Below are 13450 nucleotides of genomic sequence, written 5' to 3'. Positions count from 1 at the left end.
CACACACACACACACACACACACACACACACACACACACACACACACGACCTGTCGATGTGAAAGCCTTTGTGACAAGAACAGGAAAATTTCCCTTCTTTGTTCGGTGGATTCTACACCTTTACAAAATTATTATGTCTTTCTTCGAATGGCTCCCTTTGTGATCAACAAAAAGAAACCAACTAAAGGTGCCCTGCAATAGTGTTTACATGATCAGCGAGATGCTGAATAAACGTACTTCTCAACCAGATGCACAGGTTCACACTGACTGGCTCTGGGGCGGCTCACTCTTTTTTTCTTTTCTTTTCTTTTCTTTTCTTTTCTTTTCTTTTCTTTTCTTTTCTTTTCTTTTCTTTTCTTTCCTTTCCTTTCCTTTCCTTTCCTTTCCCTTTCTTTCTTTCTTTCTTTCTTTCTTTCTTTCCTACAAATGAACTATTTCAAAGTGAGAGCTTGAGAAGGAGAAACACACAAACACACACACAGACACACACACACACAGACAGAGACAGAGAGAGACAGACACATACAGATACACACAGAGAGACAGAGAAGGAAGGAAGGAAGAAAGGAAGAAGAGAAGGAAGGGAGGGAGGAAGGAAGAAGAGAGGAGGCACTGAGAGCATATATGTAACAGATGTTTTCTCTGACATGCAGTATGAGAGAGAACTCTAAAAGAAATGCAGATCCATCAGGACATTTACAGGAGACCAACAAGAGTCAGTGGTTTGTTAGTGTGCTGCATGGTACACACACTAGTTTGCTTAACGTCATGTCTCTGAGTTTTGTTACTGTTTGATGTTTTTTTCTTTCCAACATATGTGTTGAGTGGAATATTTTTGGCTTTTTTTTTCAGCTAAAAACTATTTTTGGTGTGAATGAACACTATGGAGGTGTGTTCGCGCAAATATTTCTAAGTATATGTGTTTACGTGTGTGTATGTGTGCTGACCCATGTATACATGCACACATAAATAAGAGAATACAAACTGTGGATGCTCATGTGTGTAGAGGTTAAAGGTCAATAGCAAATGTCTTACTGAGCAAGGTCTCATAGCCAATCTGGAACATTAAACTACTGACAAGACTGGCTGGCCAACAAGCCCTAAGAATCTTCTTGTCTTCAGATAACAGGCCTCTACTGTACCCTGTTATTTTGTGGGTACTTAGGGAACAGACTCAGGCCCTCATGCTTCCACGGTAAACATCTGACTGGCTGACTGAGTCAACTGGGAACAACTGTTTGACTCAAGAGTTCTAATCCGGGGGCTGGAGGGACGGGTTGGCCCTTAGGAGCCCTTGGCACTCTGAGGAAGCTTCTGAGTTCAGGTCCCAGCACCTACACTGGATAACTAGTGACAACCTGAACCCTCAGCACCAGGGCACCTTCTGCCCTCCTCTGGCCACATGGGGCATTTGTCCTCAAGTGCAGATACTGCACCAAGACATGTGGTTACAAATAGAAAGAAATCTTTTTAAAACTCTAATCTCAAACATTAAGCCACTTTGCTTAGATACATTTCCAGTGCTGGCTTTTGGGGAGAGAGAAGGTCTGGGCACTTACTCCTGTGAGTCAGTTACCTACAAAGCTCCTCTTCACCGACACTCAGCTATCTTCTCGCAAAGACACCCCTCAATTAATACAAATGCCAGATGGTGTGACTAAGAATTATCTTTTTTTTTTTTTTCAAAAAACAGTCAAGCCCTCATTTTTCTATACGCCTGCCTCCCTTTTCATGGAAAGCTCCTCGTTCCCCTCGGGCCACGCTTTATGGTGCACTTGGCGAATTGAATGAAAGATACCTGTTAAAGGAAAGAAGGAAGGCTCCCATCACAGCTGTGGAAATCTGATTTCATCTCAGATTTGAGAACTAATGTTGTTTTTTGTTTAACTAGATTTTGCCTGTCAATTTCCAGACCTGCTGTGCCGTCCGCCTGTATGGACTGCTGTGGTCAACACGGGGGTTGTAGTAGCAAATTTTATTACGGACTGGTAATTGAATTGAACAGGTTTACATTTGAATAGATTTACTACACCATGGTCTCTGACATACTGCACGGGACTCAAATCCCTGCACATCCATAAAGATACATTTAAGACAGTATCACCCTCTCCAGGCTGAGGGAGTGAGCCTTGAGCCACGGAGATGCCCAGGCATAATTGTGCATTTATATGCAGGTTGCGATGCAATATTTCACCGTATTCTTTAAGCATAAAAGAAAAGAAAACAATATTCTATATTTCCTCACACCTGTCCCATTCCTGATTTCAGAGAGAAGGGTGGCAGGCTCAAAGGAATGATATTTTGCCAAGTGTTCGTAAGGAAGTAAACGGGAAATAAATTATTATCTAAACATGGTAGTAACAGCAGCTCTTCCCTTGAAAACACATCCTCTAAAGGCTTGATAACAAGTGCTGAGAGGTGCGAACCGTAGATAAGCACACCCCGGTTTACTCTGCACAATGATGTTTAATTAAACGCAGTTCGCACATCTGCCTTCCTGCTCACCTCCCTTCAGATCTTCTCCTAGAGACTCTGAGAAACACGATCTAAGAAAAGAGCTGTGTCTCTGTTCATCTCTAAAGTCAAAACGGCAATCAGATGGGTAAATTACAGTATTGAAATCAAACTAATCAAAAACTCACATCTCTAGAGAAACGGGGGCGTGTCTCTACATACCGCACCGTTTGAAAACAAAACTGAACCTGAGGTATATTTAGAAGAACGAGGCTTCCACTGGCACCAGACTTTTCATTATATTTAAACAAATGGATTGCTTTTTAAATGTGACAATTCTTCAATTTTCAGGGTCTTGCCACCTTTAACTAGCCTTACTGTTGCGAGCACAAGTTTAGTTTAACTCTCCGCAATCAGGACAAGTGGGAATATAAAGATAATCAAGGACAAAACCCAGCTGTCCGTCACTTACCACATTCTCAATTACATTTTTATGGGCTTTTTCTATGGCATGGGGAGAGGGTTGTTCTACCCTGTGGATTAATTTGTGTATGCTACTCTGCCAGAGGGCTTAAAGCATTGGCTAAGCAAAGTCAATAATCTTACAATAGTCTATCACTACCTCCACCACCATCACCATCATGAGGTAAAGTTGTGGATCTCAACCTGTGGGTCCTGACCCTCTTGGGTGGGCCCAGTGACCCTTCACGGGGGTCACCCAAGACCATCAGAAAACACAGATATTTACATTCTGATTCACAACAGTAGCAAAATTACAGTTGTGGAGGAGTAACAGAAATAATTTTATGCTTGGCATCACCATACCATAAGGAACTGTATCGGATTATCTGCATTAAGAGGTTGAGAACCACTGCTTTGTACTGAGTGGGATTCTCATGTAAAAAAAAAAAAAATGAACACTGGCACCCCCAGGCCTTTCCATGTGGGACAGTGGCAACGCTCTAAAGGAAACTGTCCTGCTATGTACTTCAGTTAGGTGGGTCTGCTTTTCAGTCAGGTGTTCAACTTTGTCATAAGTTATCCTTTGGGCGATTTCATATATATGTTTACCAGCAACCAAGGAACTTGTGTGTCACAGGAGCCTGGGACACTGTCTGGTATTTGGGTGGAGCTACGTGCCAATTTAGCAGATGGTCTGGAAACCAAATCATGGATACCTTTGAAATCTAATGGGGCCAAAGGCCTGAAAACTAAAGGTGGTGACCCCTCCTCACCTTTACTCCCAGCGCCAGTCTGTCACCAGTCTCCATGACCCTCCTTCCTTGTCTCTGTGCGTATAACTCACATGTATGGGTCTGCCTGCGGTCCCACATTTATGAGGTCTCTCTCCATCCCCCCATATTCATATATCACATATGGTATGTATAATCATATTACTACAGTCTCTTTCCTTTATTTTCCTGCTGGACATCCTAGCTTAGATGCCTTCCTACAAGACTTTAAAGTTGCAAGCTTGCCTGTTGACAGCTCGTCTCCCAGGGAGGTGCCAAGCTGAAGGCCCTGATGGAGAAGCTGAGCAGGAGACCATTAAAGTCCAGAGGAAGAGGGCAGGGATTCCATGTCCCTGTGTTCTGTCTGCTGACTCATTCTCCTGTGACAGTGCCCGCAGAGAAGGTCTTGGACAGTTACAGAGCAGACAGAATTATACAACTCCACAACCTATGTAGGTAGTAAGGCTTGTCATATATGTGAGGCATATATATGAACTTAAAATGTGAAGCAGAAAGGTAATAGAGAGGTATCTGCAGGGACAGTAGATACATCTGGATACAAAGAAACAGGCAAGTCCTTGTTTATAAGCAAATTTTGCTTATACAGATATTTAACACAAACCCTCTATAAAGGTAGGTTTCTGGAAGAGAAGGAAAAATTTTACTGTCTCACAACAGAATTATGACTTTGTCTAAATAAACTGAAGCACACAGTAGGTTGGGAGCTCTGACACGTGCGGGAGAGCAGAATGTCCTCTGCAGCCACTGGGTTCACCTCTCCCAGAGGGAATCAAGTGTGGAAGCGCAGCCGGCACGTGCTTGACACAGAACGCACATTCACTGGTTTTACCCCCCCCTCTCTCTCTCTCTGTGTGTGTGTGTGTGTGTGTGTGTGTGTGTGTGTTTTCCCCAACCAAAATCATGCACAGCCATCACAGGGGCGAGGCAGGAGTGGTTTTCAATCAGGTAAGTTTGGAAAATAATGAAGATGACCCTTAAAGCCAAAATTAGTTTTAAAAAAACAAATGAGATGGGGTATGTTGTGGGTTGCATCTTGTTTTGTCTGCATCTTCTTCTCTCTGTATCTGTAAAGATCAAAAGACCAGGACCAGCCCCACAGTGGGGAATTTAATTCACATCGCAGGCTCCTACCTTCTGGTTGGTGTCAAGATGCTAGCCATGAGGAATTAGAAATTCTGGTCTTAAGAGTATTCAAGGTAACTACTGCTCCACCTTTTCCTGGTTTCCATGGAAATGGTCTTGAGCCCTATTTGGATGCCCCCACCCCTCACCCCGTGCAGCCCACCAAACCCAGAGCACGAGGTTCTGAGTTGCCCCCTTACCTTCTTTCAGCATGCCCACTTTGAGACACTTCATGAAGCGGCAGGCCTGGCAGGATTTGCGTCTGCGCTTTGTGATCTCACATTCATTCGTGGCTGGGCAGCTGTATTCTATGTTACCTACAGCAGAGAGTTTGAGGGAAAGAGACCGTCAGACTGGTGGGTCAGATGTGGAGGCATCTCATATCCCCAACCCCAAAGACATGTGACCCCAAAGACATGTGACCAGACATGTGACAAGTGTCAGGAAGCTGGATATGCTGCTGTAGCCACAGCAGAAACCACTAAGGAAGCAGCTTGACATAATTTAGCACTTCCAGAGAGGCTGAGGCAGGAGGATTACCACAAGTCCAAGCTTGGCCTACATTGTAAGCTCTAGGGCATCCAGGACTACATAGTGAGACTGTTTTCAAAAGCAAGCAAGCAAACAAGCAAACAGAAAAGGAAAAAGAATTATATTAGCCTCTTCATACCATATTCTACTCTAAGATTTCCTTTGTATCAGAATATTGGGGAAGACTGTTAGTGTATGTAGGAATGGAACAACAGCCAATCACCAAGCAAAGCTGGCCCACACAAAGTACAGTCTTCTAGCAGAGATTCCAAAGTAGACTGTGCTCAAAAACACCAGCGACTAGGAGATGGATCAGTGGTTAGGAACATTCACTGCTCTGGCTTCTTCCCAGCACCCACATGGGGCTGCTCACAACTTCCTGTAACTCCAGTTCTGAGGATCCTGCGCTCTCTTCTGGACTCTGCTGGCATGTACAGCTGACTAGGCATACACAGGTATACATAAGATAAAAATAACTAAATCTTTAAAAAACAAAACAAACATACAAAGAAAGTATCATCACATCTGGATCCTAGTTGTCAGTCCCAGTCTATGGTAACTCATGGTTTGAGGACAAATCTGCTTATCTTTCTGGCTGAACACACCTCCCAGAGCTCAGTGATCCAAAGTCTGATGTGGGATATTGCTATAAGTCCCTGGCATGCAGGGCAGCAATGTCACAGCCCTTCCTGCCAGGCTGGCTGGGCAGAGCCACCCAGGACACTTCCTGGAGATGCCTAGGGTAAGCATGAAGGGAATAATGGCCGCCATTGCTATTCCCACCTTCATCATGCTTGTGACAGTATTTACATAATTAATTCCAAGCACCATGGAACTGTGATAACAACAAACTAGTCGAGGTTATAATTTTAGCAGTAGATTGTATCGTTTTCAGCCATATGCAACAACCTGAAATAAAAACAACGTGTAAATGGCAGATCTAAACTTTCAATGTTTCTCTGAGACAATGAAGCGCGTGCAGTGTGCTCTTGGCAGCCACAGCTTGTAAAGAAGCAGCCTTGAAAAATAAAGGCTGTCTCTGCTCTCAGCCCCGTTGCAGAGTGCTTGAAGGTCTCCGGCTACTTCCTAACCCTTTCCCCTCGTGATTAAGTGCATTAGTAACCTAATGAAAATGCATCCTGCTTATTGCCCTCTTGGGAAGGGGGAGGTCATCGCACCGAACGCATAAATTGTCATAGGAGACGGTCCGGGCATAATTGCAATTTTGCTGTTCCATGCTTGCTGTACTCAGGGTCCATCGAATCCCCAGAAACATGCGCAGATCCAAGTAATTAGCATAGAAGGCTGCCTGGGACCACAGCATTGATGAAATATTTCAGAGTTAATCACACTTTGTAAACACTGATTTATATTGACTACCTTTCTGTGGACTGATGTGTCCTCATTAAATATCACATTAGTGCTTTGCAGGGTTGTTCAGAGACCCCACTACTCACCAACTGCTAATTCACCAGGAAGCGATACCTAGCCACTTGGAACTACAGAAAATTGGTTAAGTATGCATGACTTTAAAAAAAAAAAAGTCTTGAGCATTAGAACTTGAGGTAAATTGACTGGCTAAATTAGCATTCTAATTCAAAGCAACTACTTTTAAAATGAGGTTAGATAATAGAAGTGATATTACTGCATTAACAGGAATATTCACCATCATCTTCTTCAGAAATATCAGTCAGGCTGGCAAGATAGTTCATCCAGGAAAGTGCAGCTGCATTCGGCTGACCATGTGAGCCTGTGTGAGCTCAGTCCCCAGAAGCCACATGTAGACAGAGGAGAGAACACAGGATCACAGGATCCTGGGACACAGGATCGCTGCCTTTCACTTTCCTCGTATTAGTTCATAAACATTTTTTAAGAAAAAATATTACTCAGGAAAAGGACTAGCAAAATAGCTCAGCGGTAAATGTTATATAGTCCTGGAAACCTCGGCTTCATCCTTGACTACAATGGTGAAACACACACACACACACACATAATAATAATAATAATAATAATAATAATAATAATAATAATAATAACAAGAAGAAGAAGAAGAAGAAGAAGAAGAAAGAAGAAGAAGAAGAAGAAGAAGAAGAAGAAGAAGAAAGAAGAAGAAGAAGAAGAAGAAGAAGAAGAAGAAGAAGAAGAAGAAGAAGAAGAAGAAGAAGAAGAAGAAGAAGAAGAAGAAGAAAGGTAATGGTAAGGCAAGTGAATACCAGCTTAGTCAAAGCTGAGAATATAAAGGTTGGGAATCTGAGTGGTTCCTCTCAAATGTCCCCAGAAATCTAATCTGTATTGAAAGAACATTGCTACAATTTTGTTTGTTTCTGCTCTTGCTTTGGGTGGGCTTTGTGGATAAAACCTGGGGTCTGTTAAAAGTATTCTAGGCTAGCACTGAGCTGTACCCCCAACCCCGCTTTTACATTTTGAACTTCATCTGGAAACAGGTTCCCTGAGTCCCCCGGACTGGCCTGAAATCTGCACCTCTACCCCAGCCTCCCGAGTAGCTGACTAAATGCTGGTGACCTAGCGCTTGGCTCCTAGCGCCTCATGTGACCTAGCGCTTGGCTCCCAGCGCCTCATGCTCTCTACAATTTTCTCCATGTTTATTTCAAAGGGAACTCTAACATGTCCTGTTGAGGGATGACTGAACAACCATTACAAATCCTGGGAATAAACGCTTGTCAGACATCATGTCTAGCCATCCCCAGTCTCTAAAGTTAGCATGATGTGATGGTTCAGTTTCCCATGGAGGCATGAGCATCCATCTCACGCCTTCAGCTCAGTGGTATCAACTTCTGCTACATGGTGCACAGCACATGCAAATGGCATTGGCTGTCTTTCCATCAATCTTCGGAGATTATATTTCCAACCTTTATGGCAACAGCTTTTGTCAGGCAGGTGCAAGTTCACCCATGGACCTGTACAGGTTCCTCCATCTGATCACTGACTCCAGCCTTTGTGCCTTAGTCCAGGATGGTGGCTGCCATTTGCACAGTATCCTAGGACTGCCCTATCACCTCTCTACCCTAATCTAAAACACAGGAGCTAAGCTTGGTGTTCACAGCTATAAACCCCAGCACATGGGAAAAAGAAGCAGAGGGCTGCCCAGAGTCCCAGGCCTGTTTGGACCCTGTAATAAATAATAGAATAAATAAAATAAAATAAAAATAAAAACACTTGCCTAGCATGTTGAAGGCCTTATGCTTGACCCCCCCAGAACCATACATATGTGTATGTGCATGCACACACATTACTGCTGCCCTTCTGAATTAAATGGAAGCCATCCAACTACCACAAGGTCCTTTCCCAATATAATTCTCATCTACTTTTCTGGCAATATCACAATTATTACCTCACATGAACTTTCAGATCCAGCCAATTTCATTTATTCATATTTTTTTGCTGCATGTCCTTCAAGACTCCCCTCTGAGAATGATCTATTTCTGCCCCTCTTTTCTTCTTAAAATTATTTCCAAGACTCAGTGTTCAACTCCAATTCCATTCCAATCATTTATGAAAACTTCTCGGCACGTTCTAGCAGGAAATGACTTCTGGGATGCCTATCTTCTCAAGTACTGTCATCTAACACAGACAGGTCATATTTTTGTTAGTCCTTTGCATATGCATGATACCTGCTAGACAGGAAGACAGCGGAGGACAGGAGCCAATTCTGAAGAAGTATAAACATCTCCAACCAGTGACTGTGGTGACTCAGGAAGAGGCAAGGTGTGATTGTGGCCTGTGCTTGTAATCTCAGAACTGGAGAGGTAGAGACAGGCCGAGCTCCAGAGCTCACTGGCGAGCCAGTCTGGCCCAGTTGATAAGCCACGGGTCAGTGAGTTAACTTGTCTCAGAAGAAGGAAAAGCAGACTGTGACTGAAGAGTGATACCCAAGGTTGACCCCTGTTCTCCATGGGAGAACATGTATACACATGTACATACACACAGGCACTCACTTACATGTTCACGCATGCTCACAGAGATTATACTTAGGAAAGTCAGTGATGTTTTCACATAAGTAGAAATGTCTGAACTATGCTATGAACAATGATTCAGACACTGGTGTAAAGGATTCTTCCCAATACCATGGGATATGGAAAGACATCTTTAAAACAGCTTCCCCACGATGGGGCTGGAAGTGAAGCCCAAGTGGTAGAGTACATACTTAATGCAGGAACCCTGGGTTCAATTCCAGCCACACTTACAAAAAAAAAAAAAAAAAACAACGGGAGCAGTGGTACAGTCTTGAAACCTAGCACTCTGGAGGTAGAGGCGGGGGGATGGGAGGTTCATGGTCGGGCTGGGATGGAATAAGCCTTTATTAAAAAATCTTTTTTCACAGAGCAGTTCCACATTTTTATATCCTTCATATATATGTACAACATATATATGTGTCCTTCATAATATATATATACACACATACATACATATATGTATCCTTTATAATATTTATGTACACACATATATACATATATGTGTCCTTCATAATGTATATACACACAAATATACATATATATATGTGTATGTATTCTTCACAATACAGACACAAACACACACACACACTCACATATATGTATGTGTATACAGTCAACTTAGGGGGATAGACGTTTTTCACAATGAATTGGGGGATCCTCATGAACATTGTGTCTTAAGGAAGTCTTACCATAGGAAGACGATAACCTTGATCTCACTAAGTAACCCTGGCTTATGCCTGGAAAAACGAGTCAGCAAGGCTCTAAATAAGTTATTTGCTAGAGGAAAACCTCATTTTCAGGACCTCCCATGGAGTTTCTCCACACGCTGTTGCTGTCTGTGGTCACCCAGCCATCAGCATCTTTGATCGGTGTCGCAGGCCACTGTGATTTTACCCTTCAAATACCTTCCCTGTTGCTTTTACGAGTCAATTAAAAAAAAAAAAAAAGGCATTTTAATTTTAAAAAATATACCACCCCCAAGTGCCCGGATAACAATGTAGCAGACACTTTGGTAATGGTTCAAAGACTTTCTCCCCACTGGAGCACAGCCTCTCTATGGGACACTTGTTTTCCTCCAAGTCTCTAAAAGTAGAAACTAGACATAAACAAAAAAATAAATAAATAATCCAGTTTTTAAAGTCTCCAATGTATCTGGGTATCTGGAATGTTATCCTGCGTAAAGTCAGCCAGGAGACAGCAGAAGGTACTGTTCCCAGCATGCATTCTCAGTGGAGACAAAAGAGTTTTCATGGATTATAGCTCATGATTTTCTGGGACACATTTGTTAGATGGCATTGGGGACTGGGTTGGGCAGCTGCTAAGGACATGGCTGGACTTCTCTCCCCACTTTGTTGATAGCTGGGGGAATATACTGTGCTGCCTCAGGAGTGGGATCCACATGGAAGCATGGGGTCCTACCGCCAGGCTGCCAGGAGTGATGGAGCAATTTAGAACATCTCCTGGCAGCTTTGTACAAAGTCCTGGTCTCTGGTTACTTATTTCGGAGTCTTTTGTACTATTAGTTTGCAGGCAATGTAATTTCCTCGCATTGCTTAACGGAATCTCACAGCTCTCTGGCGGGCCGAATAACGGGCTGTGTGTGGAGCTCCAGCCTAGAGTGCCAGCAGATAATCTGTGGGTTCCTTTCAATCATTTAATACACTTTCACACTTTGGCAGTGAAAGGGCTAAGGGATTGAAGTTAGCATGGCATCTCAAAATAAAAATATCTGTCAAACCTTTACTCTGGTCTGCATCACTGCAACTAGGTAACCAGGCCCTTGCACCTATAAGTCCTAAGTGAGCCCTCTTTGTCAAGCATCTTCTCATCACCAAGATAAAGCCAATTCCAAAGCCACTGTCTGTTCCCCCAACTTGCCTGAATTTTATTAACGAAGCCAAATGGCTGTAGATGATAGCCACAGCACATTTGCACATCAGCACACGTGGAGGTCCAGGGAAGCACCCATGTGTGCACACATACATGTGTGAGCAGACGGAGGGCAGCATTGATACCCCCTTCATCACTCTCCATGGTATATTCTTGAGGCAGGCTCTGTCACTGGACCTGAGTCTCACTGTCTCTTTTCAGACAGGCTGGATAACCAGCAAGCCCCAGGAACTCTCTTGTTTGGGTCCTTGTTCCCTCTTCCTACTCTGGACCCTCTTCTCCTCCAACCTCAGTTCTGAACTGAAAATATAAAAGCCATAATGGCCTGGTAGAACATACTGCGGGATCTTGAACATGAAGCACAGACTTAATTCCCAAATAGGAATAAAATAGGCCTTCAAGACAAGAGACTAAAAGGAAATACAAGCAAGTGGTTTGCTGACACAGAGAGAGGGTGGGAGATGTAGCTTAGTTGGAAAGGTCCTAACCTGGCAGGCAGGCGGCCCTTGTTTCAATTGGCAGGCCCATGTAAATGAGGCAGGCTTGGTGCTTCCTGGAGCCTCCAGACCCCCACAAAGGTGTGTGACAAGGTGGTGGACATGAGGCTGTCAGTAGAAATTGATTTAGGGCTGGATCAGGTGTGAAGGTTTTGAAAGACCAATCAAGTTCAATGAAGGTCACCCTCTGGTATCCTGTGAGGGGATCGGATCGGAGTGTTCACAAGGAGGCATGGCTTGAGAGTCTTGACATTCACTTCATAAACTGTCTAAGCCATGACTTGGTCGTCTCATGTTCTTGTACACTGTCTCCTCACGTGAACTGTGGGCTTATTAGCAAGACAGAAATGGTCTTTCCTTCCGGTCTTCCATACTTGGACCTTCACAGCTGTTCTCCAGGGCTCCTAGAAGCCTAAGACTTCACCTGACGCTCGCCTTTCAGGGAGCTCTTCCTGGCACTTACCCAGTGAGATTCTGTCTCTCTAAACTAACAGTCGCTCCATCCCAGCTATGCATTCTTTTAGGACAGAGGCATCCAGGGCTGTGTACAGTGAAGTCAATAGACCATAGAGAACACTTGCTATTTATTAACACTTTCAACAGAGCATCTTAATATGTTGCCCAGGTTGGTCTTGGGTTCAAGAGAACCTGTTGCCTCGTTCCCCTAAGTAGTAGGGGCAAACCCGCAATAGCTACGCAACTGACTCTCTAGGGATTCTATTCCTGACTGCTCCATTTTAGAGTTTAGGACTCAATCATCCATCAAAAAATTAGACATCAAGAAAAGAGAGATTGAGGGAAAGAAAGTTTATGTTCAGAAAGAGAAGAAACAATATCTTCTCACTCATGTGGTTCTTAGCCTATGATGTCTACATGTATATATATATATATATATATATATATATATATATATATAATATATATATATAATGTGCACATGGCATAACATTTAGAAAAGAAAGCACAAAAGGGTAAAAGATAAAATAAATACTAATGTTACATTCTGGGTATATTCTGGGTATATTGCTTACAAGTTCTCTTCAAAGAGCTGCTACGCTCCAGTTATTTGAGCCCAGTGACTTTGCAATCCACAGAAGGAAGGGTATCCACTTATTAATCCCCTTTTCAAGGCATCTTCACATCTGCCCCAGTGATTTCTAAAGGTACTCCTGAATATTCAGGTGCCAACACAAAGGGTCGTAACCACAAACACTAATGGCCCAGTTAGCCTTGGATACCATGTGCACACAGGAACACCATCTGCACTGATGGGAGGGTTAAGCCCAGAGACTAGGTTACACACCCAGAATCACAAAGCTCGCAAGTGCCCAAGGCAGGTTTTGAACCCAGAAAGATTTGCTCCAAAGCCTGCACTCTTTAAGTACAAGGCAGTACTGCTTAACTCTAATCTTTTAAAAGTCATTATTGACTGTCATTCAACTTAGAAATGCACCATACCCCACCCTGTTCTCTGAGCAGTTTCTTTGTGTAGCCCTTGTTGTTGCTACAGTTGTTGGACAGAAAGGACATTCTGAAGCCTGACACAGGAGCCTGGGAATGAGAGGGTGAGGGTGGATCCTGGCATTGTCTTGTGCTGTTGTCAGCCTTATGGGACCAGGGCAGCTGTGGGGTAGGATTGAGTTGCTTTTAGAGAGAGGAATCTCTCAACACCTCAGGAAGAAATCCTTCATCTGGTCTCGGTGCCACCATGGTCTGTGGCCAGTTTAAT

General features: G+C 43.4%; 1 protein-coding gene across 12 annotated transcripts in view; it reads right to left on the bottom strand.

The window, feature by feature from the left end:
- The window catches only part of Esrrg (estrogen related receptor gamma), a 602152-nt gene that overhangs the window by 138607 nt on the left and 450095 nt on the right, over positions 1 to 13450 (bottom strand). For all 12 annotated transcript variants that reach the window (XM_029538606.1, XM_029538608.1, XM_029538604.1 and 9 more), the window contains one exon: positions 5030 to 5146. In XM_029538606.1, the coding sequence (XP_029394466.1) occupies positions 5030 to 5146 (117 nt within the window). The remainder of the gene's footprint in view (positions 1 to 5029; positions 5147 to 13450) is intronic.

Source organism: Mus pahari, chromosome 5 (assembly GCF_900095145.1).
Source record: "Mus pahari chromosome 5, PAHARI_EIJ_v1.1, whole genome shotgun sequence".
NCBI lineage: Eukaryota > Metazoa > Chordata > Mammalia > Rodentia > Muridae > Mus > Mus pahari.
The sequence above is the reverse complement of the archived record's forward strand: the minus strand, read 5'-3'. Positions and strand labels throughout refer to the sequence as shown.